General features: G+C 50.4%; 1 protein-coding gene across 1 annotated transcript in view; it reads right to left on the reverse strand.

The window, feature by feature from the left end:
- SMARCC1 (SWI/SNF related, matrix associated, actin dependent regulator of chromatin subfamily c member 1) overlaps positions 1–27,976 on the reverse strand; it is a 62,281-nt gene that overhangs the window by 10,814 nt on the left and 23,491 nt on the right. The window contains exons 16-25 of the mRNA XM_027711548.2: positions 24,503–24,616; positions 24,263–24,416; positions 23,854–23,967; positions 22,196–22,255; positions 18,545–18,803; positions 17,681–17,842; positions 10,784–10,839; positions 9,344–9,458; positions 8,135–8,289; positions 3,985–4,119 (exon numbers count right to left, since the gene is read on the reverse strand). Coding sequence (XP_027567349.1) covers positions 3,985–4,119; positions 8,135–8,289; positions 9,344–9,458; positions 10,784–10,839; positions 17,681–17,842; positions 18,545–18,803; positions 22,196–22,255; positions 23,854–23,967; positions 24,263–24,416; positions 24,503–24,616 — 1,324 coding nt within the window. The remainder of the gene's footprint in view (positions 1–3,984; positions 4,120–8,134; positions 8,290–9,343; positions 9,459–10,783; positions 10,840–17,680; positions 17,843–18,544; positions 18,804–22,195; positions 22,256–23,853; positions 23,968–24,262; positions 24,417–24,502; positions 24,617–27,976) is intronic.

The raw sequence follows: 27,976 nt of genomic DNA on the forward strand, positions 1-27,976 counted from the left end.
ATGAGACCAAAGCAGAGCGTGTGTGCAACAGCAGGAGCTCAGTGATTCCAGGCAGATCCCCCTCCACACCTTCAAGTGTAGGAAGTTTGTGACAGCTGAACAACAGTGATTTGCATCATTCAGAGTATTATGAAAAAAAACCTCAGGTCATTTAGGCCAATTGCCATAAAATAGGCTACTATTACTAATTATGAAGCCACAGAGAGTAAGCAAGCCCTGAGCAACCTGCTCTGGTGGAAGGTGCCCCTGCCCAGGGGGTGGAACTGGATGAGCCTGAAGATCCTCCCACCCCAAACCAGTGTGGGATTCCACAAAAATACAAAAAAGCCACAGAAAATATTTCAGCATTTGTGTGCTGGCTCAGTGTCCTGGCTCTGGCAGTGTGTGATATGTGACTTATTTAACAACCACTGACAGATTCCTGCATCAGTCCCCTTCGGAACCGGCCCCGCGTGACTCGTTTACAAATATTTCATGAGCATTTGAAGGTGTATCCATAATCCAGCTGGAAAGTGGGTTGCCAAGGAGACTCTCACCTAGCACAAGTTCTCCAAGAATCCCCAGGCTCCCCCAGCACTTTGTGCTGGGCCTGGCTGCTGCCAAGGCAGGGCTGGGAAGGGAAGGAGCACCACAGAGCCGGCATTGAGCAGCCCCAGATGGGCCGAGTCATGAATAAAACATGCCCTGGCTGGGGGCTCCCGGCTGCCTGCAGGGGTGACAATGGCATTATTCATGCTGCCCTGCCTCCTTTCTCCTCGGCCACTCTCAGGCTTGGTGGGGAAGGACTCATAAAACCACCCCACTGGAGTAATGGGGCGTGTGGGGAAACATTCCAGAGGTGTCCAGCAGCTCCCAGAGGAATTACTGCAAATGACCCCAAACAAAGGCTCAGGCAAGAGTTTTTTACTCCTTTCATACCTTTCTGAATCCCTGCTCTGCTCTCTTTGTGGAACCCCATCCTGCTACAGCCTTTACAAGGATCCCCAAACAGCATCCAGTGCCTGAAAATCCACCTTGTAGTAAAGAAAATCAGGGAAAACTTCCTTTCTACACATTCCCTACGCTCAGGATGAGGAAAAACAGAGGGTGAGAGGAAAATAAGGCACATAAACACATGTTATAACACGAGCTGGGCTTAAAACTGAGCTGAGTTTGAACAGCTGGTTCTGCACCAGGTTCTGTCAGACGTGGATTTGTGGGCACAGCCCCCAGTTGTACCCCCCGAGTGGCACTAAAACGACTGGCAGGAACACATTTTCGGGGGAACTCCATCAGTAATTTGAATTTGCTCTCCACCTCTCCCAGCTCAGCCATTCCTGCAGCAGGAATGAGGGAGGGGTGATGTTGGGCACCTCAAAGATCCATGTGTGTCACCTGTGTGTGTGTGTGACACCTGTGTGTGTCACCTGTGTCACCACCTGTGACACCACCTCCCATGTGTGTCACCTGTGTGTGTCACCTGTGTGTGTCAAAGATCCGTGTGTGTCATGTGTGTCACCTGTGTGTGACACCTGTGTGTGTCACCTCAAAGATCCATGTGTGTCACCTGTGTGTGTCACCTGTGTGTGACACCTCAAAGATCCGTGTGTGTCACCTGCACAGAGTCAGGGAATGGCTGGGATTGGAAAGGACACCTGGAGATCACCCAGTCCAGCCCCCTGCCAAGGCAGGGTCACCTGAGCAGGTGACACAGGGACGTGTCCGGGTGGGATTGGGATGTCTCCAGAGAGGAGACTCCACACCCTCCCTGGGCAGCTGTTCCAGGCTCTCCACCCTCGTGGAGAGAAGTTCTGCCTCGGGTTGAGGTGGAACTTGCTGTGGTTTGGTTTGTGGCCATCGCTCCTCGTCCTGTCCCTGGGCACCTGAGCAGAGTGTGGGACCATCCTGGCAGCCCTTGGGGATGTTTGTGTGGATTGATGGATCCCCTCTCACCTTCTCTCCTCCAGACTGACCAGGCCCAGCTCCTGCAGTCTCTGCTCATCAGGGAGATGCTCCAGACCCCAAATCATCTCTGTGGTCTCCTCTGGAGCCTCTAGGGAGTAGGGAGTAGAATCTCTCCACACAACCCCATTCAGGAAATCAGCCAAAATTTTAGGTAGATATTTATGAATATTACACTTGACAATCTTCCAATGTGCAACAGGAGGAATTTCTCCCTGGAAAGGGTGGTGAGGCCTTGGCAGGGGCTGCCCAGGGAGGTTTGGAGTGCCCAGCCCTGGAGGTGTCCCAGGAAGGCCTGGCTGTGGCACTCAGTGCTCTGGGCTGGGGGACAAGGTGGGGATGGGGCACAGGGGGGATCCATGGGCTGGGAGGGCTTTTCCAACCTCCCTGAACAGACCCAGCAAAGCTCTCACGTGCCATTAGAAATTCTGGGTCAGCAAAGCTCCCCCACCAGGCCCCTGGTTTCACACAACCAGAGCTGGCAGCACTGACATTACTGAGTTAAACGCTGAATAAATGTGTTTTGCCTTAAATTTAACACCCTCCAGAGCAGCACTGATTCCTGTCAACACTCACAGTCCCTGCACCTTCCCTGCAGGAAAAGCCAGGGCAGCAGAAACGACACATTCACAGTGTGCAGCGGCACTAAAGAGGTTTTTTTGCTTTAATTATTCCCCTAAATATCCACAATGACAGGTGAAGAGACCGACTGTAACCACCAGGAAGCCAAGGGGAAAATCTGTATGCACATTTCTAAAAAGGAAAATGTCATACGCCTCAGAATGGAGAAAAACACCCCCTGTCACTAATGGAATATATCCCCCAAAGAAAGGAATCCGCAGGGAACCTTTCCCAAAGAGTTGGGTCCATCTCCTGAGCTGCCAATCAGGGGCAAACACAGACAGACACGGGGGAGGATGTGGAGCAATCCAGAAACTCCTGCTGACATCCTGCTCCAAGAGGAGACCACAGTTTGTCAAACTCTATCAGGGAACTCTGGACTGGGCACTGGGAAGAGGTTCTTCATGGAGAGGGTGGCTGGACCCAGGGATCATGGCATCGACCTGGCAGAATTCAAGGGGTGTCTGGGTGATGCCCTTGGTCACATGGTTTAGTTTTGGGAGGTGAGGAGTTGGACTCCAACCTGAGATAGTCTGTGATGCCAATAATGCCAAATGAGGGTGTAAATTCCATTAAATTCACACAGAAGAGCGAGTGTGGAAATTCCTGGAATTATGAATCAACATTTTCAACCCACCTACAGTAACTGGCTTCTGAGAAGAACGAGGCAGCTACACAACACAAAAAATGGATTAAAAGTGATCACTGATAAAAATGAAGTTTTGAGTCATCTGTTAAGTACCTGGAGAGGAATCACTTCTCTGGAAGCCTTTGCTCTGTATCTGACACAAACCCTCATACCTGCTGAGCAATCCAGCACTGACAGCCCAGACAGCACCTCTTCCATGTCCTGACCTCGCTGCTTCCTCCCTTCTCCTGGAGCTGCTGCTGCCCTCCCAGCTCAGCCAAACCCATCATCACCATCACAGACTGAAGCTGTTACTCCTGAACACACCTCCTTCCCCCTCCACATCCCACTTCCAGGGTTTCCCAAGGGCTGCTGAGAATGCCCCCAAAAAACCTGAACTTCACTGTTGGAACCAGGTCTGGGCTGGGGCTGGGAGGAAAGGCAGAGCTGCTCCCTCCCCCTGGGGAAGGGAAGTTTCCACCCATTTCACTCTTTGCAGGGAAGAGCTGCCCTGCTGTGGGACAGAACCCACGTGCAAAGGGCACAGAAGGGCTCAGCCCCACAGCCCTGCCTGGAGCTGGGATCAGGGAGCACATCCCTGACTCCACCAGTGGGGCCTGTGGCAAAGAGACAGTGCTGGATAAAGGGGGACACGGCTCAGAAGCCACTGTGGGAGGCAACTGTGGATTCTACCTGCAGGAGAGAGCCCTCAGGGGGAGGAAGAGCCGGAGTGCCCGGGTTCCCAGCTGGCACACACGGATCCCTGCAGGGGTCCAACCCCCAAACCCACTTACTGCCTCCTTCTCCCGGTCCATGATGGTCTCCAGCTCCTCAAAGTGGCGCAGTTTGATCTCCAGCTTCTTCATCTGGGTTTCCACCAAAAGGGCCACCAGGGACTTGATCTTCCTCTCCTCCACGGCCGCCAGGTGCTGGGGGAGAACACAGGGTTGGTCTGGGAATGTGGGCAGAGGGAAGTGTTCCAAGGGAAGGAACAGTCCAGCTCTGCCTGCATCCAGCTCTGCCCATCCCATCCCACTCCTGCACAGAAAGCAGGGAATTAATTATCAATCCTACGCCGGGAACCGGAGGGTTATTAAGCTTTTAATGGAATAAATAGGTGTTAAGGTTTAACACAAGAGGTATTGGGGATGCTCAGAGCTCGGAGCAATCCAGCTCTGCCTCAGAGCCTTCCCAGCACTGGGCACAGGAGCACTTCCAGGGGGAATGGGAATGAGGGAGATGGGTCTGTTCCATGGGTTGTCCATAAAGCTCCCCCAAAACACTCACAGGAGGCTATTCCCTGGAACAACCCCCAAAACACAGAGAGGACTCTTGCATGTCTTGGCCACTAAAATAACTTTTTCTCAGGTTAAAGGCAAATTGATTCTTTGCAAGGGTTTAGCTTTATCCCATTTATATATGCACACTTAGACATAGATAATTCAGGAGATCTATATATGTCTATATATCTATGAGACATCCTATAAAAGTGTTCACACTCTCAGAGTGTGAGAAGTGTGTTAATGATGCCTTCCACCAGTTTTTGGTAAAAACCTCTCGTTCAGAATGAAAATTCACTGCAAACACCCCCATCCTGTGCTGCTTGGGGGTTCTGCAGTCCCAGATGTTTCCATGCAGTGTCCCAGCCAAGCCTCACTGACATCCAAGGGCTGAGGGGAAGGAGGACTGGGCTGGCAGAAGGCAGAGGTGAGGGCTGAGGGGAAGAAGGAAAAAAGAAAAAGCTGGATTTTATCCAGCTCAAGCTGCAAACAGACTCATATTTACTGAGCTGGGCCCCAAACTGGCTCAGAACTGTGAGAAAACACACAGTTGGAGGAAAGCAGCATTCAAAAACTCCCTGTAATCCTAATTATAAAGAGAATTTCTCCATATTGTTGTGTCATGTGACACATCTGTGACCCACCAGCAACAAAGCAAGGCTTCAGGGAAGCTGGATAATAAACATTCACACTCTCACTAAGGTGAATTTTCAGTCAGTTTGAGAGATTCAGGGTGATCCCAAGCTCATCCCACACCACCTCCCTGTGAAATTCAAGCAGCTGTTCAGCTAAACACCGACCAAAGTGCTGCACACACTTGAAATAATGAAATAATGCTGGCAGGGCTAGAGAACTTAATGTAAATAACACTGTTCAGTGAAATAAAGTCCTTTGTATGAAAGTTGAGAGCGAGAGGAGCCCTTTGGTTGGTACAGAGCCTCCTGCCAGTCGGTTTGCCTCGTTTCACACGTGCAGTTTTAACAGTGAAACCAGATGAACATCAAATCAGCAAAGCACATGATTAGGTAAAGGACAGGTCTCAAGACACACATTAGAAAGGAAATGACAATGGAGTTTTTCCTGGAGAGGCCCAGAGAGGCTGTTCCTCAGCCTGGCATCACCCAGGGCCCCACGTGGGCACAGACCACAAGGAAAAAATCAGTAACACAAAATCAATGGGGATTTAAATTAAAAACCCAGTGCTGCTCCAGCCTTGAGTCATCACTGAGCAATGACCTTAAAGGGCTTTTCCAACCTAAATGATTCTGTAAAACAGAATCCCAGACTGCTTTGGGTTGGAAGGACTTTAGGAACCATCCAGTCCCCCTGCCATGGGCAGGGACAGCTCCCACCAGCCCAGGTTGCTCCAACCTGGCCTTGGACACTTCCAGGGATCCAGGGGCAGCCACAGCTTCTCTGGGCAACCTGTGCCAGGGCCTCCCCACCCTCCCAGCCAACAATTCCTTCCCAATATCCCACCTAACCCTGCTCTCTGGGAGTTTGAAGCCATTCCCTGTGTCCTGTCCCTCCTTCCCCAGTCCCTGTCCAGCTCCCTGGAGCCCCTTTGCATCAGTGGCTCCCAGGCAAGGTCTGCTCAGTGCCAGCTACCCCAGGACAGGAGTTCAGGGCAGTCATGGCATCAGTGCTGTGCAGGAGGTCAAACTGGGACCACATCAGTCCTCGGGGCAGTGGAAGGGATGGATCAGGAGCTCAGCAGGAGTTCTGCAGCTCAGCCCAGCTGGAGCAGAGCTCAGAGCAGCAGAGGACATGATCCATCGGGGGATACTTCTGGACAGAAAGGAAAAACCAGCTTACACTGGGTTAGGAATCTGAGAGGGAAATGAGGAAAAGGGACTTTAATTCTAATATTGTTTGTTCAGAAGCCAGACCCTGCAAAAACACCCTTTAAATTGTTGCTCTGTATGTAACACAGTCTCACCCCTGGACACACACACTGATCACCTCTCAAACAGCACAACTTCTTGGTGAAGTCACTGATCCCAAAAGACAAAAACCCCAAACAAACAAACAAACAAACCCACCTCAAGATCCTGCCTCTAACCCGTCTCTCCTCAGAAGCCAACTGCAACATTCCTCTGACACCAAATCCCAAGGAAAACACCTTTGTAACAGCTTTTCACGTGACCAGGACTAGAGTTTATGATGAAGAATTTAATTACTCCCTCAGACAAGACACAGATCACCAAAAGCTTTATTATTGTCTGGGTTTTTGAACGAGTGGAAAGAGAAATCCCTGTTGGACCCGAATTCTCCTCTGAAGTGTCAACATCCTAATTACAACCCATTATTTCCTGTAATGCAAAGCTAAAATTCTCCCCAACCATTATTATTACCATAATGAAAACTGCCACCAGCCAGGTCCCTGCTCCCTCCAGGGCTCGTTAGCACCAGGGAGGGAAACAGGAGCTCAGCTTTATTTCCTTCCATAAAACAGACATTAAATTTCATGGCTCCTTACATATGAGCAGGTTTTTTCCAACTTGGCTGAGAATTTCTGTGAGTCTGGTGAACTGCAAGCTCCTCTCAGGCTCAGGTGACGACACAGTGATGCAAGAGGGAGCCAGTCTGGGCTCTGCACTTCACCAGAACACTGAACCTCAGGCTCACCTGCAGTCTGGCATTTTAATGGACACCAAGTTTGCTGAAACCTGGGATTTTAGAACCTGTTTTGAAAGGTAACAACTAAAAGATTCTCAGCATCCCAGGTTCAAAAGGAGGGACTGTGCCAGGACATCACCCACCATCTCAGTCTGGGGGATGCAGGTGGGGGAAAGCATCTAAAGTTAAAGTTTGAAGAGTCAGAGGTCAGAGTGCAAAAGTCAGTACAACACACAGCACCTCATTATATCCTGGAAACCCCTCAGGAATACACAGCACCCATGCTCTGCCCTTGGTGTCTATAAAGTAGGGGGACATGGAACATGGCACCGAGTCCAAGAGCAATTAAACCCCTCAACTAAAACTTGAATCCACAGAAACTGGTAAAGAGAAAACAGATTTTGAAAAAAAAAAAAGATACTCAGAGAGAAATGAGAGCAGTGTGGTTCCTGCAAAAAGGAAAGAAGAGACAATGAGCAATCAGTAATTACAGGGTGAAGAAAAGCTGTCAGATGGGACCCTCGTTCACACACAGCTCATTAGAGACCACAGACAAACACAAGTTTAGGGAGAGAAAGACAAGGAGGTGCTTTTAACAGACGTCTTAACAAGGAATCAAATCATTAAAGCTGTCTGTAAAAACTGCAAGGCAGAACTGAACAGCAGCCTGTGTTCACAGAGCCCAGGGACAGGGTTTGTGTGGAGCCCCCAGGGCAGCAGGAAGGGCAAGAGAAGGTTCTCTCAGCAGACCAACACCCTCAGCATCACAGCCAGACCTGCCCAGCAGAGAAAAGCCTTTCCAAGAAATAACAAACACATTTTGGGGCTGTTTCTTAGGGATGTTCATCGACTTTTAACCATAAAAGCGGCTGCTTAAATTAGAACTGTCTGTTCTCTCACGCAGGGGTTCAAGCAGAAGAAAAGAAGGCAGCACTTGAGGTGTCAGGGATTAGGATGTGAACTCAGCTCTGGAACAAAGAGCCACTTCAGGCAGGGATTTCAGGGAGCTGGAAGCCCAGGCAGGGGGTGCTGGGCCAGAACCAACCTTGGCTTTGGTGGCAGCAGAGGCCAAGGCAGCAGCTGCAGCTGTGGCGACGTTCCCCTCCGAGATCTCGTGCTCCACTTTCTTCTTCCCGGCCTCGCTCTCTTTGTCTTTGCTCCCATCAACGTTCTCCTTGTTCTCCTCTGCCTCCTTCTCCTCTGCAACACATCCCCCCAGGCTGTTTGTGTGCTGCCCTGGCCTGCAGCACCTCAGGGTGGGGAGGGCTCTCACACTAACGAGCCCCACTAATGAGCTCCCCCCCAAACCCTGACAGGGACCCCATCTGAGAGGATCTGACCCAACACATGGGACAGCTTGAAACACTTTCCATTCCCATCCTCTCAGTCCATCAGCTGCCATCAGCTTCCTCTCAGCGTTCCCAAATCAACTCCACCATTACACCAAATCCAAATGCTCCCTGTTCTACCTGTGCTAAAAAACTGAATCTAAGTGCCAGGAAAAGAGAATAAATGAATTCCCACCCCTGGAGTGTCCCAGGCCAGGCTGGAGCAACCTGGGCTAGTGGAAGGTGTCCCTGCCCAAGGCAGGGGGTGGCACTGGATGGGCTTTAAGGTCCCTTCCAGCCCAAACCATTCCAGGATTCCATGAGGCACAAGGGAAACATGTTAAAAATAAACAAGAATGAGGGTTCATGTAGAAAACAACATTACTCCTCAGCCTGTGAAAATCATCTGCATCACTTCACAGAGAAACTGAGCTAAAATATTAACTTTTAAGGGTAGAAGTGAACAGAGAATCATGGAATGGTTTGGGTTGGAAAAGACCTTAAGGCTCACCCCATTCCACCCCCCTGCCATGGGCCACCCCCCTTCCATTAGCCCAGGTTGCTCCAAGCCCCATCCAACCTGGCCTTGAACAATTCCAGCAGTTCCACTTCTTTGCATCCAAAATGATCAAATGTTGTGGAATATGGGCAAAAATAAAATCATTTCTGTGCCCTCCAGGCGCTTTGTTACTGCAAGTCCCTCTCTCAGTCCCTGCACAGAAAGCTCAGCTGAGCTCCACAGTGAGCTCAAGGAAGGATTTAGAGCCCGAGTCTGCAGTGAAATTAAACCAGGCTCAGTTCCACTGAAGCATGAAACAGCCTGATGTGCACGAGGAAATATTTCCAGTTGGGTTTATGGTCTGTCCCAGCACTTGGGGAAGGCTGGTAAATCCAGCCCAGCTCGAGGAGCAGCTGGGAACTGTTACCTGACTTGGGCTCTGCAGCCACTTCCCCCTCAGGCTCTTTTTCTGCATTTCTCTCGTTTTCTCCTTCTGGAACTTTCTCTGCTTCCTCAGTTTCAGCCTCTGCTTTGTTTTCCACCTAAATGGGGTGAAAGATTGGTTGGAGAACGTCAGACAGAGAACACATTCCCTGTTAACCTCGTTTATAGTTTTCAAATTAATTCATTACCATTAAGGAAGAGATTAAACTGTGAAGGCTGGCTGCTGCTTAAGCCAAGTTTGACAAACATAACCCAAATCTGAATAAAAGTAAATGCCAAACTGGGCAGAGTCTGTCAGGTTTGGTGACCCAGGCCAACCCAGGCTACTCTGGAGGTACAAGAAATCCTGAACTAAGCTGGTGGAATCATGGAATGGCTGGGAATAATGCAGCTTTCCAAGCCCTGAGAGTCTGCCACACTTACATCTCCCCAAGTGTAGCTGGCTGGCAGAGAGGTAGCAGCAGAACTACCTGGAAACAGTGAGAGGGAGCCCCAGGGCTGCACTAATCAGCCTCAATAACTGTGTGCTAGCAGGCATTATCAACAGGCTGAAGGATAGTGATAATGAATTAATTTGATAATGCTAACTGATGTCTAAATATCTGATCTTTATGGGCAGGCTGGATCATGCCCAGCATCAGAACACAAACACATGTCCAAGGTCTGCCCAGACCTCCTGCCAGGAGCAGTTTCACTGAGCAGCTCTGGAGGCACCTCAGGCACAAATGGTGGTAAAACACTGATTATCCCCAATTCACCACTTCCTGGAAAGCCTTGATGGGAAGGGGATATGTCAAGGATCTACCACAAAAACTTTTCCAGAGCAAAGAGCTCAGAGTGACACTTGCCTCAGACCACACTGCAGGTCATGAACCACAATGGGCCAACATCCTCCTGCAGCTTCAATCTCCCATTCCTCCAATCTCCCATTCCTTCAACCTCCCATTCCTCCAACCTCCCATTCCTCAAATCTCCCATTCCTCCAACCTCCCATTCCTCCAACCTCCCATTCCTCCAACCTCCCATTCCTTCAACCTCCCATTCCTCCAACCTCCCATTCCTCCAACCTCCCATTCCTTCAACCTCCCATTCCTCCAACCTCCCATTCCTCCAACCTCCCATTCCTCCAACCTCCCATTCCTCCCATCTCCCATTCCTCCAACCTCCCATTCCTCCAATTCCAATACCACCCCATTTACATTTCCTCCCAGTCCACCCTTTCTCCTCAGGACCAGGGATCAACACACTCGTATCTCATTGCTTTGGTGTGAGATGAATTCACTCCGTGGAGCTGAGGACTATTCCCTAGGGACACACTGACCAGCACACGATGCCCACCTGCCTTCCCAGGCTCTCTAAAACACGAGGATTCAGGTTTTCAGTGCCAGAAGTCTCTTTCCAGCAGCAGTGCAGACCCACTCACCTTCTCAGCCTGCTGCCCCTCTGCCTCTGTTTCCATCTTTTCCTCTTCAGCTGCATCTGAGAAAACAAGAAGTGAAACAGAGTTGCTGTAAGATCCATTATCACTCAGTATTTATTCCAGGGTTAGCTCAGATTTTCTGGTCTCTAACAGTGGTTTCAAGAAAGCCACAGCACTAAACTCCTGGAAGGCTCAAAGCTTATGACACTGGCTTTAGTTTTAAATGAAGTTTACTTGTAAATTTAAATAGAACTGGGTTTTCTGCTCAGTCCAGGACAGAACATTAAGTTGCTTGTTTAAATTACCAGTGCTCTGCTGAAGCCCCCAGTTCACCCACAGAGAGAACCCCCCCCTTGAGCTGCACAAAGAGCATCTGGCTGTCCTGCTCTGCAGAGTTCCAGCCCCACACAATTCCCATTGGTAAGTCACAGGACCAGAAGATGTTTTCCCCAACACAGACAGTTTGACCCCATGGATGGCTGTCAGGTGGGTGATGATCCTCAGTGCCAGTGCTGCCAGCCCTGGAATTGCTCCTCAGCACAGGAGCCCTGAGGTGCTGCCAGGGGGGTCTGTCCCGAGGCACCAGCACAGGCTACAGGTCAGGGAAGGTTTAAATCCCTTTTTGCAGGTGCTGCAAATACCAGAGTTGTCCAACACAGACTTCAAAATAATTTTTCAACACTGGAGTGGCCTCAAGAGTTCAGGGCTGGGCAGGGCTTGGAGCTAGCCCTGGGCTCATTCAGTAAGTTATTGCTTTCTGAAACACTTATTTGCAATGTCCCCATAAGGACAGTTGGTCTCTGAGATCAGGGATGACAACGAGCCCTTTGATGGGGAACACCATGAAGGTGTCTGGGTAATGCACTGCTATTCCTCATATTTTCTTGGATCAAAGTCCAAGAAATCCCAATTTATTCCAGCTCTGCAAGAAAGAACAAGAGGGAAGTGTCAGCACCACCTTGTAGTCCTGGCCCAGGATGTTACAATTTACGTCCAGGGCATTAAAGGAGCTTATTTAGCTCCTGGACTCGCTGTGGAACTGGTGGTGACAACCCCTGATCCATCTCTAAGCTTCTGAAGACATCAGCTGCTGCTGGTGTTCATTTTTAGTAATCCCCATTTCCCTGCTAATTCCTGTGGGCTACACTGAGGGAAAACAATAGCAATGATCCTGCAGGGAATTTCTGACAGAATTCCCTTCTATATATAAGAAAAACAGACTAAAATGTCTGACTGAACGACAGTGCTTTTCCTCTTGGCTTATTTTAGGATGATAAACCTACTAATCTGAACTATCTGCCACCATAATTCAATTTAGGGACACAGTTCCTCCCAAGTTTTATCTCGGAGTTAAGATTTAGTGACCTCATAATGTCACAGGGAAAATCTCAAGTAGATTTTGTCAGACAGCTCTTTCAAGCCTAGGAGCAGAATTCCAAACTGGGCTTAAAAGTGTCATCCCTCCCAGTAAGTGGGAGAGAAGGATTTACAGAGGAAGTTGGATTCAATCCTCGAGCAAAAAGAAAAAAGAGTGGGGATGAAGTGCAGAACAGTCTGAGTGTGTCTGGGTTGGTGGAGGGGAAGGTGCTCAGCTCAAACCACACAAACACTGTGCAGAAACACCAGAATTTTCATTCTGGGGGGGCTCAGCACTAACACCAAGAGCTTCCAACATTCCTGGTGTTGGGATATGGAGTAACTGAGAGAAAAAAGTCTGTAGCTGTGTAAGCAACCCAAACCAACCCCAGGGAGAAGGGGAGAAGAGCTGAAGTTCTGCTTCACTCGAGGCTCCAAGCCAGGTGGAACAGGCCAGGGAAGCTCCTGCCTCTGCTCCCCTCCCACTCTGAACTCAGCTTTGGGTGGGGTGGGTTTGTCTTCTGACCACGACACATCTGCAGAATTCCAGGCTGGATTGGGTGGGAAGGGACCTCAGAGCCCATGCAGTGCCACCCCTGCCATGGGCAGGGACACCTTCCACCAGCCCAGGTTGCCCCAAGCCCCGTCCAGCCTGGCCTTGGACACTTCCAGGGATCCAGGGGCAGCCACAGCTCCGCTGGGCGAATTCCCAGACCAGTTCATGGATATGGGCAGAGCTGTTAAGGGGCTGATGCTGCTCAGGTGGAGAAAGCTCACAGAACTCCAGACTCCTTGAGGCTGGAAAAGCCCTCCCAGCCCGTGGATCCCCCCTGTGCCCCATCCCCACCTTGTCCCCCAGCCCAGAGCACTGAGTGCCACGGCCAGGCCTTCCTGGGACACCTCCAGGGCTGGGCACTCCAAACCTCCCTGGGCAGCCCCTGCCAGTGCCTGACCACCCTTTCCAGGGAGAAATTCCTCAAAAATATTCCCCCAGAAGTCCCTCAAAACAGCTGAATCCAACAAAAATGAATCCCCAAGTCCCAGATGAAAGGGTCAACCCCCCCCAACATTTCTGCCCCTCTGCACACGGGTGACAGAACTGCCTCGGGCCCCTGGGAGGGACACAAACCCACTGTACTGATTTTCTGTGTGATCTAACGAGGTTAATGAAGATCTGTACCAGAGGCATTGATTACTTGGAGAATATCTGTGTCCCTGGGACAGAGGGGAAGCCCTGGCTTCAGTGAGGAAGCCCCAGAAATCCCTGTCACAGGACAGGAACCATCACCTCTCCACGCTCCCCTTAACCCTGACCCAGCAGGTATTGTCTGTCCCTGCAATCCTGTTCTGACCAAGCCCAGTGACTTTCCAGAGAGCTTAAACCAACCTAAGGTCAACAAGGAGAACCAGAACATTTCCCTGGTGAGGATTTCCTGCCTTGCCAAACAGATGCAGCACCAGCAGACGAGGAGCCTCGGCTGCCACAGGAGGAATGAGCAAAACCCTGCACAGGAATGCACAGAAACACTTCCTGAGCTCAGCAAATAGTTTAAAGACACCCTCCAGCCATTCCAGGCTCCTTTGTTTTCACAGAGGCAACACACACAACCTGTCAAAAGCCAATATTTAATTGAGAGGAAATGCACCACAGCCATGGAAGTATCCTGGGTTATGGTAACGATATCGAACCATCATTTCCATTTCCCACAACAACTCAGGAGTGCAGAGCCTGGGGAGCCTCCTGCCCCCCCCAGCCTGGAGGCACAGCCCCGGGGGGCTCTGTGGGGAGGGCTGGGGAGCTGACAGAGCTGCTGCAGCTCCCGGGGGTCCATCAGGAGGGCACTGACGGGCTCAGCCCTCCAGGGGAGCAGGGCCAGCTCCCAGGCACCTGCATCCCCCCAGACGAGGGAAGCACTCGGGAGCCAGCTCATCTCAGCAATGTTTGCATCACTTCAGAGTTCAAGCTCACCCTGGAGACCACGAGAGGAACCACCCTGCCAAAAATGAATAAATAAAATAACCGCCAGTGTTTGCACACTTGAGTGTGGTTTCCGTGTGTGCCTGAGAACGACTCAAACCAGCCACAAAATGGGGAATTCACCCAGCCATTTAAGGGGTTCACAGGTGCAGGAACACACAAAACCAGACTGCCATTCCCTCGTGCACTGGCACAGCCTGGCAGTGGAAATACTTGCTGGAGGAAGAGATAAATTGCTCAGTTAACTCCAACACAGACCCTTCAGCGAGGCATGAGCCTACAAAGGGCTTAATATTTCTCATGAGGCACAGTTGTAGAACCTTAGGGCAGGCTGCCCAGAGCAGCTGTGGCTGCCCCTGGATCCCTGGAAGTGTCCAGGGCCAGGCTGGATGGGGCTTGAGGAAACCTGAGCTAGTGGGAGGTGTCCCTGCCCATGGCAGGGGGTGGCACTGGGTGAGCTTTACAGTCCCTTCCAACCCAAACCATTCCAGGAGACTATTCCATGATTCTTTGAAAGCAGAGGACAGAGCCCACCACACTCCCCACAGCCCCTGACCCACTGCAGTCTCCTCTGAACTCCACTGAAGCCTCACTTGATCAACTTAACAGGAATTATCACCAGCTTTTAGGAAACCTAACAATGAAGACTTAAAAGAAGAGATTCCTGGGTATTAACTTAAGCTCCTCCAAGCTGTTCCAGTCATTTTCCCCTTTCACATCCCATATTGTCTATAATTTACCAATATAAAGTGTTTTAAAATTATTATGGAGCTGTGATACAATTTTATTTCTGAAATGTAACAGCTCATGAACTTTAACTGTAGAATGGAACCTTAAGCAGATACTTTTATTTCTCCATAGTTGCATTTAAATGTAAAACCCAACCTTCAGTGATGGCATTGCAAGGGCCTGGAGGGACAGGACAAGGGGGAATGGCTTTAAATGGGAAGAGAGCAGGAGTGGATGATTGGGAAGAAATCTTGGCTGGGAGGGTGGGGAGGCCCTGGTACAGGTTGCCCAGAGAAGCTGTGGCTGCCCCTGGATCCCTGGAAGTGTCCAAGGCCAGGTTGGAGCAACCTGGGAGAGTGGAAGGTGTGGAAGTGCCCATGGCAGGGGGTGGCACTGGATGAGCTTTGAGGTCCTTCCAACACAAACCACCCTGAACTCTAACTACACTATGGAACCCTAAGTAGATATTTTTATTTCCCCCCAGCTGCAGTTGAATTTAAACCCTCAGGTCTCCATGGAAAAGCAGGGCTCCATGCCAGCAGCTGCACTCCCCTGGGACGGATGATCCCACCTGTGCCATGGAAGCCCTGGACCCCAGGCCCCCAGAGCAGAGCTCTCTGGAGGTGCAAGGCACCACAGATTGCTGGGTGACCCAGTTCACTGAGGCTGAGCAGCTCCCCCAGGGAGAACCATCTGCTCTTGTCCTAATTTATTCCATTAGTCACAGCCCAGCACAAATCGCATTAACGGCGACGGGGCAGCAGCAGCTCTGAACTCACCACTCAGAAGTAATTGTGTTATGGGCATCTGCTCTGTGCCTCCCCACAGCCACTTCAGACCCTGCACTGCAACCTGGGCCCAAAGCCTCCCAGGGAAGGGCCAACCCACAGCCTGGCAGCGGGACAAACTTCCAGGGCTGGGCTGCAGGATTAGGAATTGAGGCTCAAGGCAGCAAATGTGTTACAGAGGATGCGCTCAGGACAGGAGGGAACGGCCTCAGGCTGTGCCAGGGGAGGCTCCAGTTGGACATCAGCAGGAATTTCTCCCTGGAAAGGGTGGTGAGGCCTTGGCAGGGGCTGCCCAGGGAGGTTTGGAGTGCCCAGCCCTGGAGGTGTCCCAGGAAGGCCTGGCCGTGGCACTCAGTGCTCTGGGCTGGGGACAAGGTGGGCATCGGGCACAGGGGGGATCCATGGGCTGGGAGGGCTTTTCCAACCATTCTGTGAGGTCCTTAATCCCACAGTGACATCTGTTCTTGGAGAATATGGGAAAGGGAAACAAAGTCCTTGGAAGAAAAAATTAACTGAAGCTGAGCACATTTTAAAGCAGCTATCAAATTAAACTCAGTCCCAGACGGAGTAACACCGAGATCTGGTTTATAGTTGACTTGAAAATAAACCCCAAAGCCTTGTCCTTCCACCAGAGCTGCAATGCCTGCTGTCTGCCCCAAGCAAGGCAGCACTGAGGAGCAGGAGCAGCACATATCCCAGATGTTTCTGTTCCCTTTCCAGCACACACTCCACATCTTCCCAAAGCACTGAGCTGCCTCCTGTCAAGTCTGTCCCACTGAGCAGAGAACTGAGAGATGTGACAGAAGGACTGAGTGGTCTGTTCACTTCTTTTTCATTTAAAAATGATCCTCATGAGTTAAATGGCATTTTCAATCTCATTCACTGGGTAGTTTTGCAATGGACATTAAACACTATAAATAGGAGCCCTGCCTGAGTAGGGCTTGAGAACTGCACAGCACCAACACACAGGTCTCTCGTGATCCCATCCCACAATCTGGCACCTTGCTCGTGTCCCTGGATGGGGTGACAGCAGGTCAGCCATGAAATGCAGGAGCACATCCCAAATCCAGCCCCCCAGTCAAGCTCCATCACATCCTGCTGGGTTGTACCCAGAGCCAGACGTGCCTTCACATGTCCAGTCACTCCAGTCACTGAAATCCTTTGTGACGAGCTGAACACAACAGAGCCAACAGTGCTGAGGGAGAACTAACCCTGACAAGATGGCAGGGCTGCACCAGGATGAGGAGAGGGGAGTGTGAGCCAGCCCTGGGGACAGAGGGAACTGAGTCTGCTCAGCTGTTCCTCACCCTGCTGGGGAGAGCCCCGGGGGTTAAACACGGGCTACACACGGCTGCCACTGCACAGGGAGCTGCCACCAGGTGCTGTCACACTGCACAGCAAAGAGCCACCCATTTACAGCTCTCAAGGTTTCAGAGAACAGACTTAACAGCAGAATATTTGCTGACCACGACAGAACTGGGCTCATCTGACACCGAGCTCCGAAAGCAGAGCTTGTTACTGCCCCTCAGGAATGCAGAGTTACAGCAGTGTAACCCACACCCAGGGCCAGCACTGGGGCTGTCGTGTGCCAGCCCAGCAAAAATTCCTCTTCTGCTGCCACCACAGCCAGTGACACGCTCCGAGTGCCAGACTCCCCTCCGAACTGACTGCCAGAGCCCCTCAGTTTGCTCGATGTTAGCCCCCCACAGGCAGCTCCTCCAGCTGCTCCCACACCCGCAGAATGAACGTGGAACGTTCTGCTCTGGTGTTTTTGGTCACTGCACTCTGTGCACCCCCAGCAGCGGCGTTTCCACGTTGAGAGCAGGAACACAAACTCCCAACGCTCCAGCTGGGTCTGAATTCATTCCTGCAGTTCCCAGAGCTGATCCCACAGCGAGGGGAACTGAGGGGAACTGAAGTGACCCACCCCCCTCTCCTCACCCCCGATTTCCATCCCCTGCTGGAGGTGAACTCCAGGTTTACTCTGAGTCAGAAGCCAAGCCCCAGGAACCCCACCTGCAGAGCTCCTGCAGTGGGGGCACAACTCACCCATCTTCTCCGGCTCGTCCGGGCCCGTGCCGGCGATGCAGCTGCTCTCCAGGCCGTAGGTTGGATCCACCTTCCCAGAGGCTCGTGCTGCCTCCTGGACCTTCTTCACATGAGCTTCCACCAGCTCCAGAGGCACCTCCTCTCTGACCCGGGAAAACTCCTCTGCGAAAACACACAAAATGGTACATTCTGGGGTTTTTCTGGAAAATTGAAAGTTGTATTTTCTCCAGTGAACATGCAGGTAAATCCTGGGGCAAAGTGGGTTCTCAAATATGCAAGTTCCTTCTTTTCACATGAGGCAGGTGGGTTTGTCTCTCTGATGTGGCAGAAAAGACTTTCTCCCAAATTATAAAACAGTTGGTTTTGTCTTTTCAATGTGGTCGAAGAGAGTTTCTTCCCAATTATATAAAATCGTATTTCATGTGGAAAAACAAGGAAAAAGTGAAAAGAACTACTTCATCAAGTGGACACATCTACTGTCCCCTCAACACTCGAACCTACTGGTGGAAGGTGCCCCTGCCCATGGCAGGATCCCCTGTCACTCTTTCTCAGACTAGCCAGGCCCAGCTCCCACAGCCCCTGCCCATCAGAGACACGCTCCGGATTCCTCATTATCCACGGGGCCCTCCTGGACCCTCTCCAGCAGCTCCTTGGCTCGTACTGAGGAGCCCAGCCCTGAACACGACACCCCACACGTGCCTCACGGGGCAACCCGCCTGAAAACAGGCCACTGCAGTACAAACAGCCCACCCTGGGAACCCCAGAGCTGTGTCCTACCCGCACTGCAGACCCCAATTCCCGTGGATTATCCATCCCTGGGCAATCCAACCCCCGACTCCAGGAGCAGACAGGGCCCAGCCGTACCCAGGGCGGCCTTGGCGGCGGCCGAGGCCACGCGAGGGTCCACCACCGAGGCCAGGAAGGCCACCGTGCTCATCACGGGGTTGCCCGACTGGCTGAAGGGCACGGGCTGGTAGGCCAGGGGGCCCAGGGACGCGTCCGAGTTCTCCAGGTAGGGATCCTCGATGGGCAGGCGCAGGAAGTGCAGGATGCACTCGTCCTGCGTGCGGCTCCCCACGTGCTCGGACACCTTGTTCCAGTCGTCCTTGTACATCTCCAGGGCCTGCAAAAGGCACAGAGTGACTGTGGGCACACCAGCTGCCGGGGGAAAACAACCCTGCCTGAGGCAAAGAGACCTGCAGTGATGGATTAGGTGGTGATGGAACAACGAATCGGGATCAGACAACCAATAAAAATCACATTCTTCCTGGCAGCAAAATTATCTGTGTAAGAAATGTGAACACCTCCCTCAGATAGCAGTGATATTTAAGCAAAATTATCTGTGTAAGAAATGTGAGCACCTCCCTCAGACATCAGTGACATTTAAGCAAAATTATCTGTGTAAGAAATGTGAACACCTCCCTCAGATATCAGTGATATTTAAGCCCCAGGGATCATCATATGAGTTGATGCTGTTACTGTACCAAAAAGAATGGTCAGAAGATTTGGGATTTACCAATATTCACACAGTTGGTGTTTCCCCATTGGCTTTCACAGAGAACTTGGCTTGTCCTACCACGTCTCACAATTCCTCAATTCCCACCACTCCTCCCCGAGGGCTCTTGTGTTCTCCCACTGAACACACGAAGCTCTTTGGGGCAGGGACAGGATTTGTGTCCCACACAAGCACTGGCTGTGATGTTGAAATCCAGTTTTTAGATCCAACAGATGTTATGGAAGGGGAAAAGCATCAAACCAATACACCAGGGGAAAAGAGGGAAAAACATCCCACCCCCTGAAGGCAGGAGAGATCAGATCACCAGTTATCTGATCTCTGTTAACAAGCCCTTATTGGGTAGATAAGCACTTCACAAAATAAGAACTTCTATTTCAAATCAAAGATCTTGTGATTCAGAATTTCAGTCACTTTTAAACTTAAGAAAAGCCTTAAAACAATTTAATAGCAAAGAGCTACTGAAGGCCCTGCATTAGTCTATGAAAACCCAACAAATTAGTCCATGAAAACTCAACAAATTAGTCCTGTAAAACCCTCCAAGTGGTGGCCTAATAAATTATTATCCCTTAACAAGCATTTTTTTCCCTGAAAACTGTTTTAGTGAAGCATTTGTATAACATAAAATGAATGCTGAGTTATCCTGAGCCATTAATTTCTACATTTCTGAGATAATCTGACTTTGGGAACGAATGGACAGACTGCACTGGGCAGCCTGGTCCTACCACAGCAATCACCACTCCCAACCACTGCTGAACCCTTCTCCTGCCCTCCCTCTGATCTGCCAGGGGGTTAGTAATGAGAATAATAAAAACTAATAAAGAGTAATGAGTTTAATAAACAAGAAACTGCTCAGTTCAGTAGGTCACATTCAGGGGAAATCTTTATCCACCGTCCAGCCTTCATCTCCCTTGCCCTCCCTCCATCCCTGGGAGTTGTGTGCCAGCTGTACCCACACTGCCCAGGAGATCAGCTCTGCTCCTCCAAACCCAGGGGGGCTGGGCTCTGCTCCTTCTCCTTCACTGCTTCATCTCCCTGCCACACAAACCCTCTCCCCCAGTCGCTTCCCAAAAACAGCTGGGAATGCACTTGCAGTGCTCCGTGGGGACACAGGGGCTGGGGCAGGGAGGAGGGTTCAGGGAGGGAAACTCTTTCCTCCCCCATTAATTCAGTCAACAGGCAGAGGGACAATAATTATTTTAGATATGATTTATTTTTTGGAACTTGGCTGCATCTCTGTTTGCCCAAAGCTGCCCTGAGGATTTAATTGGACCGAGCTGGCTTGTTACAGCCCAATTACTTATGCTTGAACTGATATACTCTGCACTGATTTATTCAGAGGGCAAACTCAGGAAAAATGAGCAACAAAAACATTATTAATTTAAACTCATTAAATCAAATTGCAATCTCAAGATTTGTTTTTTTTTTCTCTTTTGTTTTAAACAAATATGTCACTGGATTATTTCATTAGGCTACAACTTGCTGTGTCTGACCAGAAGCTACAAATGTACAAACCACTGAATTTTAAATAATTATTATATTAATAGTATTAATTTAAATAATACATTTAAATAAATAATAGAGGAAAGCAGCAAGTGTATCAAGGCCTTGTTTCTCCTCCAAGAATGCTGTGGAAAACATCTGAGCTGTTTACACCCCATAAGCAAATTTTTTTCCACATGCCTATAGAAAATTGTTGGCTAAACAGTGAATATCAACCTAAAATAAAGAGAAAAAACCAGAAGTTTTTGCTGTTTGGTAACCACACCTCATATCTGTGAGGGCTCAGTCACAGGAGCTGAGTGTTGTTCAGCACTATCCAGGTCCCTTCTCCAGGCTTTTCCCTAACAATTTAACTTTTCAGTGGGTTTATTGACACATGGGAAGACAAAAGGCTGGAACAATCAAGCAGTTGCAATCTGCTTTAAGCTCTCCAAGTAGAAATAAACAAAAATAGAACCCAAAACTGGAATTCTTAGAACCCTGAATTACGTAAAGGGAAATAAATCAGCTGTGCAGCCACTGGAGAGAGAGAATGTCCCTGGAATAGCAAAGCTGGAGAGATGATTTTTCTTTACAGGAAGTGGCAGCACTTTGAATTATTTCAGGCCACTGAGGCTCCTCTTCTGATGAAGCCCAGAAAAACAACTGTGCCCTGATGTCAGCGTGGGACACCAGAACAGCCTCTGGAGGGGAGCACTTCCATCCCCCACTGGAATTCCGGGACATCCCACAATCACCACGTGCTTCAGGAGCACTAGATGAAGGGACCTGGGGGACAAAAGCCTGCAGCAGCTCTTTGAGCTCATTTTACAGCACCTGACTGGAGCCATCTCTGGGATATTTCTTGTAGACTTCCAGGAAAAGAGAGAACACCCCAAGTGCAGCCCCGTGGCCAAAGCAACCAGGAGATGTGAGGGATCAAAGGGCTCCCAAAGGGCTCCCAAAGGGCTCCCAAAGGGCTCCCAAAGGGCTCCCAAGGGCCCTCCCTCCTCAGTGGCAGGAGCCAGGAACTGTTTGAGAGCCACTGCACCCTCGAAGATGAGCTGTTTGCTGAGCTCTGGCAGGGGCAGGGACTGTGCAGACCCCCAGGATGTCAGACTGCAAAGACCACCAGCACTTCCAAGGATTCACCTGAGCGGGCAGCAAACCATGGCTGGAATTACTTCCCATGGCTTGAATTACTCACCATCAGTTCACACTGTCAGGGACCTCTGCTGAAGGAAAACACCCCTCTGCACTGCAAAACTTCTTCTTGACTTTACCTGAAGTTCTTAAATACTCAATTTCTGGCTTGCAGGTACAAGTTAGAGCCCAATCTCATTCATAGACCAAATGTGACTCACACAGATGTTCTGCCACCTCCTCCTGCAGTAGGATCCTTGTGCCCATGGGGGCAGTTCTTATCTAACTCCAGTGTATCAGCCAGGGGTAGGTTTTTGAAGCCTGATATCCTGCACGTTTCTGTTTCCTACCCTTGGGTTTTGCCCTCCTGAACTTACTTCCAAGAGCAGCAGTGTCTCCTGCTCTGTCCATTCTCTCCCAGCACTTGCACCTTTACTCTACAAAAAACAGGAGAAAAAAAAAAAAGTGAAATACAGGAGTTTTTGTACAAAACCTTTTAGAAGAAAACACTGAGGAGAAAAAGAGAAAAGAGGATTTTCCTAAATGATAAACCCTTCTCTGAGTGCTGAAGGCAGTGGGCTGTGTATGGTGTGTGCTGGTCCAAAATAAGTTCATCTATTTACAAAGTTCATCAGTAAAAAATAATTTCATTTATCTATAAGTTCATCAGTAAAGAAATGATAAATCTTTACAAGTGAAATGAGCTGTGTGAGGAGGAAAAGTAATTACAGCAAGACCATTTGCACCCCAGCAAACACTTGCTCCTAGAGTTGCTGCTCCCAAATCTATACCTCATTAACTGTTGGGATTAACTTAAAAAAAAAAGAAATCACAAAATTCATGGTGAAACTTCCCCTCCTGTGACACCCTGATCACGTGTCAAAAAAGGACAGAAGCAGCTTGTCACCTGCCCCTAAAGAACATCACTGGGTGGCTCTGTGCCAGAGCACAGCAAAGGAAATGGGTATTTAGGGGAATAAATATTATCTCGAGATGCATTTCAGACACATCATTAACCCAAACAGAACATTCATCATCACCCAGCAGCTGATCAGCTCCACAACAGGCTGATTTAAGAGCCAAAACCCCAGCAGTCACACAGAAACCAAACAGGGAAATCAGTATCTGCCAAGAAATCTGCTCCAGCTCACTGGTACGGATCCTGTAAAGAGTCCAGAACCAGGAAGGGATTTATGGATTTGGAGAATATTTATACTCCCCATAACAAGTGAAAAATCAGTCTGTGAAATGTGAGATGAAATGAGGCTTTATAAAAAATACTTATCTCTAGAAGTAGGGTTTGTGGGGTTTTGAAACCATTCTCTGAAGGAACAAATAGCGTGTAAATAGTATAAATAATAGTGTATAAATAGTTATTTCTTAGGTTTAAATAGTGACCTCTTAGGCCAACGGGCAAATTACACAGAATTAAGCCTGATGTGAGCCCAGAAACTCTGGAGACTCCCCACCTCCAAAGGCTGTGTTATGGTTCCATGGGATTCCTGCAGCACCTCCAGGCACACACAGGTACTGGGAGCAGGAGGAAGGCAGGAGGTTATAGAATCATCACAGCACTGCAATGATGCCTCAAAGTTTTAATTATCCTGTGCAACATGTTGCAGTGACAGTGACAGAATGTCCCCTGCAACGATTCGGGGACACTTTTTGTTCTCTCAGGCTGGAAAACCCTGCTCAGACTTGGAAAACAGGATAGCTAAAGATCCTGGTGGAGGATCTCAGCTCCTGGTCGGAATTATTGGATGGTCTGATGATTCTGAACCACTCAGGTGGAACATGCAGGAACACAGTGAGTTTGGGGTCTGAAGGCTGACAGTGGAATGGGAATTGATACGTGTCTTTATTCCTACAAAATCAGAGTTCCAAGACAATCACTCCTCTCAGTGTCCTGCACCAGGGAAGAAATCTAAACTGGGAGTTTAAGAGTAACAAAAGCCACCTCAATGTCACCAAGCTGGGCACACTTGAGCAGGAAAGCTCAGCAGAAGGTTGAGGGGAAAAAAATCCCAAGACTTGCCTTGGCTAAAGTCTTCTTTGAGTAAATGTCTGTGCGAAGGCCAAAGTTCTGCAGGTCAGTTGGCTTCTCCTTGTTCTTCTCTGGAAAACTCAACATCTGCTGAGCAGCTGGAACCTGGGAACAAACATCACAAGGGAAAGGTGACAGGGGCAAGAAGTGCAAGGTTCCCAAGGTCTTCAGACCAGTGTCCACCAGAACATGGACTGGACAGAGAAGCTGAACACAGGTCTGTGGAGGTGACTGTAGAACAAATCTGAGCAATGGGGGCAAGTGTTCCACGTAAAACGACCTGAAACGCTCAACCCAGCTGGACAAGAGGGAACATTTCACCCAGCTGGGCACGAACAATTGTGCTGCTGTGCCCCATGGCCCTGGACAGAGCCCAGGCCCAGCCAGCCCCGGGACTCACCTGTGGGGTGCGGATGTGCAGGGGCATCAGCCCCGAGGGGGTGTCGGCCAGCACGTTGAAGTGAGGGGTGGGGGGCGGCCCCATGGCCATGGGGCGGCTCTCGGGGTCCACCTGGTAGTTAATGAGGCCCCACTGCTCCAGGAAAGCGTGGACCCTGCCAGAGAGAGGGGCAAATCAAAGCTTCCCAACTGCAGCCTTGCCCAAGGCCCCGAGGCCCCCGCCCCGCAGTCCCGCTGTCACCTCATGACGGCACAGACGTCCCCCGTGAGGTTCCTCCTGCAGGCTGTGCTCGTCAGGTACTCCTGAGGGTTCAGCCGGTACGTGTCGATCATGAAGTTCCTGTAGGCCAGGTATCTGCAACACAGGGGGCACAGTCAGGGAATGAGGGCCAGGTCTCTGCAACACAGGGGGCACAGTCAGGGACTCAGGCTCAGGTATCTGCAACACAGGGGGCACAGTCAGGGAATTATGGCCAGATATCTGCAATACAGGGGGCACAGTCAGGGACTCAGGGCCAGGTCTCTGCAACACAGGGGGCACAGTCAGGGAATTATGGCCAGGGTCACACATTCATGGCCAGGTATCTGCCACACAAGGGTCACACAGTCATGGATTCATGGCCAGGTATCTGCAACGCAAGGGGCACACACTCATGGAATCAGGGCCTGGGTCACACTTCAGGGCCAGGTCTCTGCCACACAAGGGTCACACATTCATGGATTCATGCCCAGGGTCACACATTCAGGGATTCATGGCCAGGTCCCTGCCACACCAGGGTCACACATTCATGGCCAGGTCTCTGCCACACCAGGGTCACACAGTCAGGGATTCATGCCCAGGGTCACACATTCATGGCCAGGTCTCTGCCATTCAAGGGTCACACAGTCAGGGATTCATGGCCAGGGTCACACATCAGGGCCAGGTCTCTGCCACACAAGGGTCACACAGCTCATGGCCACTGAGGGCTCACAACACCCAGATTCTATTTTAGGATTCACCTCCTCCAAACACCCGTGTCCCTGACAAGGAAACACCAACAGGCTGTTTTTATTGGTGAACTTTAGGAATCAGCATCCAAAGCAACAGGTTAAGTGGATTTATTTTTATATACTGAGTGTGACCCATCTCTTCCAGACTGTTTCACTCTGGATTTTCCCTGTGGTTAGAAGGAAACACGCTCCAATTGCAGTCACACAAATATCTGTGTTAGGTTGGGCATCAACCAAATATTCACACAACAGTAGTAGCTGCAGAAAAAACTAGTGGGGTCTGGTCTTCCCATGGAAATAGGGTAAATAATCCTTGTCCATCCCTGTGTGAGGCTGGAAGGAAAAAGGCTGCACAGAGCAGCAGCAGCAGCACAGCAGCTGGAACACTGCTGTGGCTATACAGGGAGTTTTTAGTGGATGAAGAGAGGAGGGAGGAAAGGCTGGAGAACAGCAACATGGGGAAGAGCAGATCTTTGAAAAGCAGAGCATAAGAGCCCAGAGCCAGCACAGCTGGGAACAGCTGGAGCAGAAACAATCCCTGTGAGATTCCCATATTTCAGCACATGACAGCCCAAGGTTTTGGGGTTCAGCTCGTTCCCTGCACTGTGCCTTCAGAGGCTCCTCAGGAAGTTTCTGCAATATCCTGATGCTTCCTAATAAAAATTGCCCAGAAAATAACCTCCCAGAAAATTACTGACAGCCCTGTTCTTTAGAGGGAAAAAAAACCCCAGTCTGCCAAATTGAAGTTGGAATCATCCAGGCTGGACAGGGCTTGGAGCAACCTGGTCTGCTGGAAGGTGTCCCTGCCCACAGCAGGAGGGGAGGAATTAGGGGGTCTTTCAGTCCCTTCCCACCCAAGCCATCCTGGGATTCTGTGAAGTGAGCATCCTGTGAAAAGCTGTGTTTAAAACAGTGTATTGTTAGCAGATCCCTCCCTTTGGAAAATTCCAGAGGGAATGTCTCACATGCAGTGTGTGCAAAGCAGCTGGTAACCAAAAATATAAATAAATCATCCAGGCAAAGCATAAGGAGACAGATGCTGCAAGCACAGATCCCTGCCAAAATCCCACATCTCCCTCCTGACCAAATTCCATAGGAAGCTGGCCAGGAGCAACCCTGGGGTAGGTGTTGGGCTCCTTGGGGATGTTTGGGAGCTGGAGATGAAGGGGAGCTCTTCCCCAGAGGAATACTGAGGCACATCTCTGAATGCTCCAGGGCAGAACTGGGTTCCCACCTGCCCAGGAACAGGTCTTGGCTGCAGAAATTAATATTTATTAGCAAAGGTCACATCAAGAGGTGCAGAGAGAAGCCCAAGACAGAAGCATCCCAAGGTTTTATCCTGAAGGGAGACGGTTTTCAACCACGACATGACCCATCAGCTAAAACCTGTCAACAGCGAGAAGGGAAGTCAAGTGGGATTTAGTTACAAAGCCTGCTCAGACAGGAGCCACCCCCAGGCACTGCTGTCACAACAATGAACCTGGGTGAGCTCCTCAAACACGGTGCTTTGGCCTCAACACTCAGCTGGAGGCAAATCATCTCCATTCACAGGGGTGGCACTCCTTGATCTAAACAGGAAACACAAAGCCAAGCCCACGTGCTGCTCCTACAACCCCTAAATGGGACCAAAATAGATCTCCAGGACAACAGGAGGACTGGGAGGAGCCCCTGACCCGCTCCACTCACAGGCAGTAACCAGCAGCAGCTCAGGGATGAGAATCAGGAGACCTGATGTTTTGATGCCAAGTGGGAAAGGAATCCTGGGACCAGAGGTGACAACCCCATCAGTGGGAAACACAGAGATCAGCATTCCTTCAGCTGCCTCAGACCCAGAGTGCTGGAAACCCCCAACCAACCATCTGCTGAACAGTAAAACTGGGGGAGCAGCATCACTGTCAAATGCAATCTGGAACAAACCCATTTTGGAATGGCAGGGGGTTGGAACGAGATGATCCTGAAGGTCCCTCCAAACCCAAACCTCTCTGGAATTCCATGGTGCAGCTGTAGTTACCTCTGGAACTCAGACATGTAGAGAAGTTGTGAGGAAAGACTATAGACTGAAAATTCCAGGGCTCCAGGGACCTCAGGAGGTCTGTAATCCAACCTCCCACTCAAACCACGGACTCTGATTGGGTTTTCCAGGGCTTTGTCCTGGAAACACTCCAAGGAGGAACAATCCCAACTTCCCAGGGCCCTATCCCAGTGCTTCATCTTCTTCAGAGTTAAAAGTTTCCCTTTCTTCAAAATGGAACTTTCTATCTTGATGTCAGACCAGAAGCCTCACAACCCAACAGTGACACCTGAGACAGGGGGATTCCAGCACAGGAACAGTCCCTGCAGGAATTCTCCTGTCCAGGCTGGGAGAGCTGGGGGGGTTCCCCTGGAGAAGAGAAGGCTCCAGGGAGAGCTGAGAGCCCCTGGCAGGGCCTGAAGGGGCTCCAGGAGAGCTGGAGAGGGACTGGGGACAAGGGAGGGAGGGACAGGACAAGGGGGAATGGCTTCAAACTGGCAGAGGATAAATTTAGGTTGGATATTGGGAAGGAATTCCTGGCTGGGAGGGTGGGGAGGCCCTGGCACAGGTTGCCCAGAGAAGCTGTGGCTGCCCCTGGATCCCTGGAAGTGTCCAAGGGCAGGCTGGAGCAACCTGGGCTAGTGGGAGCTGTCCCTGCCCATGGCAGGGGGTGGAACAGGATGGGCTTTAAGGTCCTTCCCACCCAAACCACTC

The sequence above is a fragment of the Pipra filicauda genome, unplaced genomic scaffold (genome assembly GCF_003945595.2).
Source record: "Pipra filicauda isolate LSUMZ 115617 unplaced genomic scaffold, ASM394559v2 scaffold556_size476704_pilon, whole genome shotgun sequence".
Lineage (NCBI taxonomy): Eukaryota > Metazoa > Chordata > Aves > Passeriformes > Pipridae > Pipra > Pipra filicauda.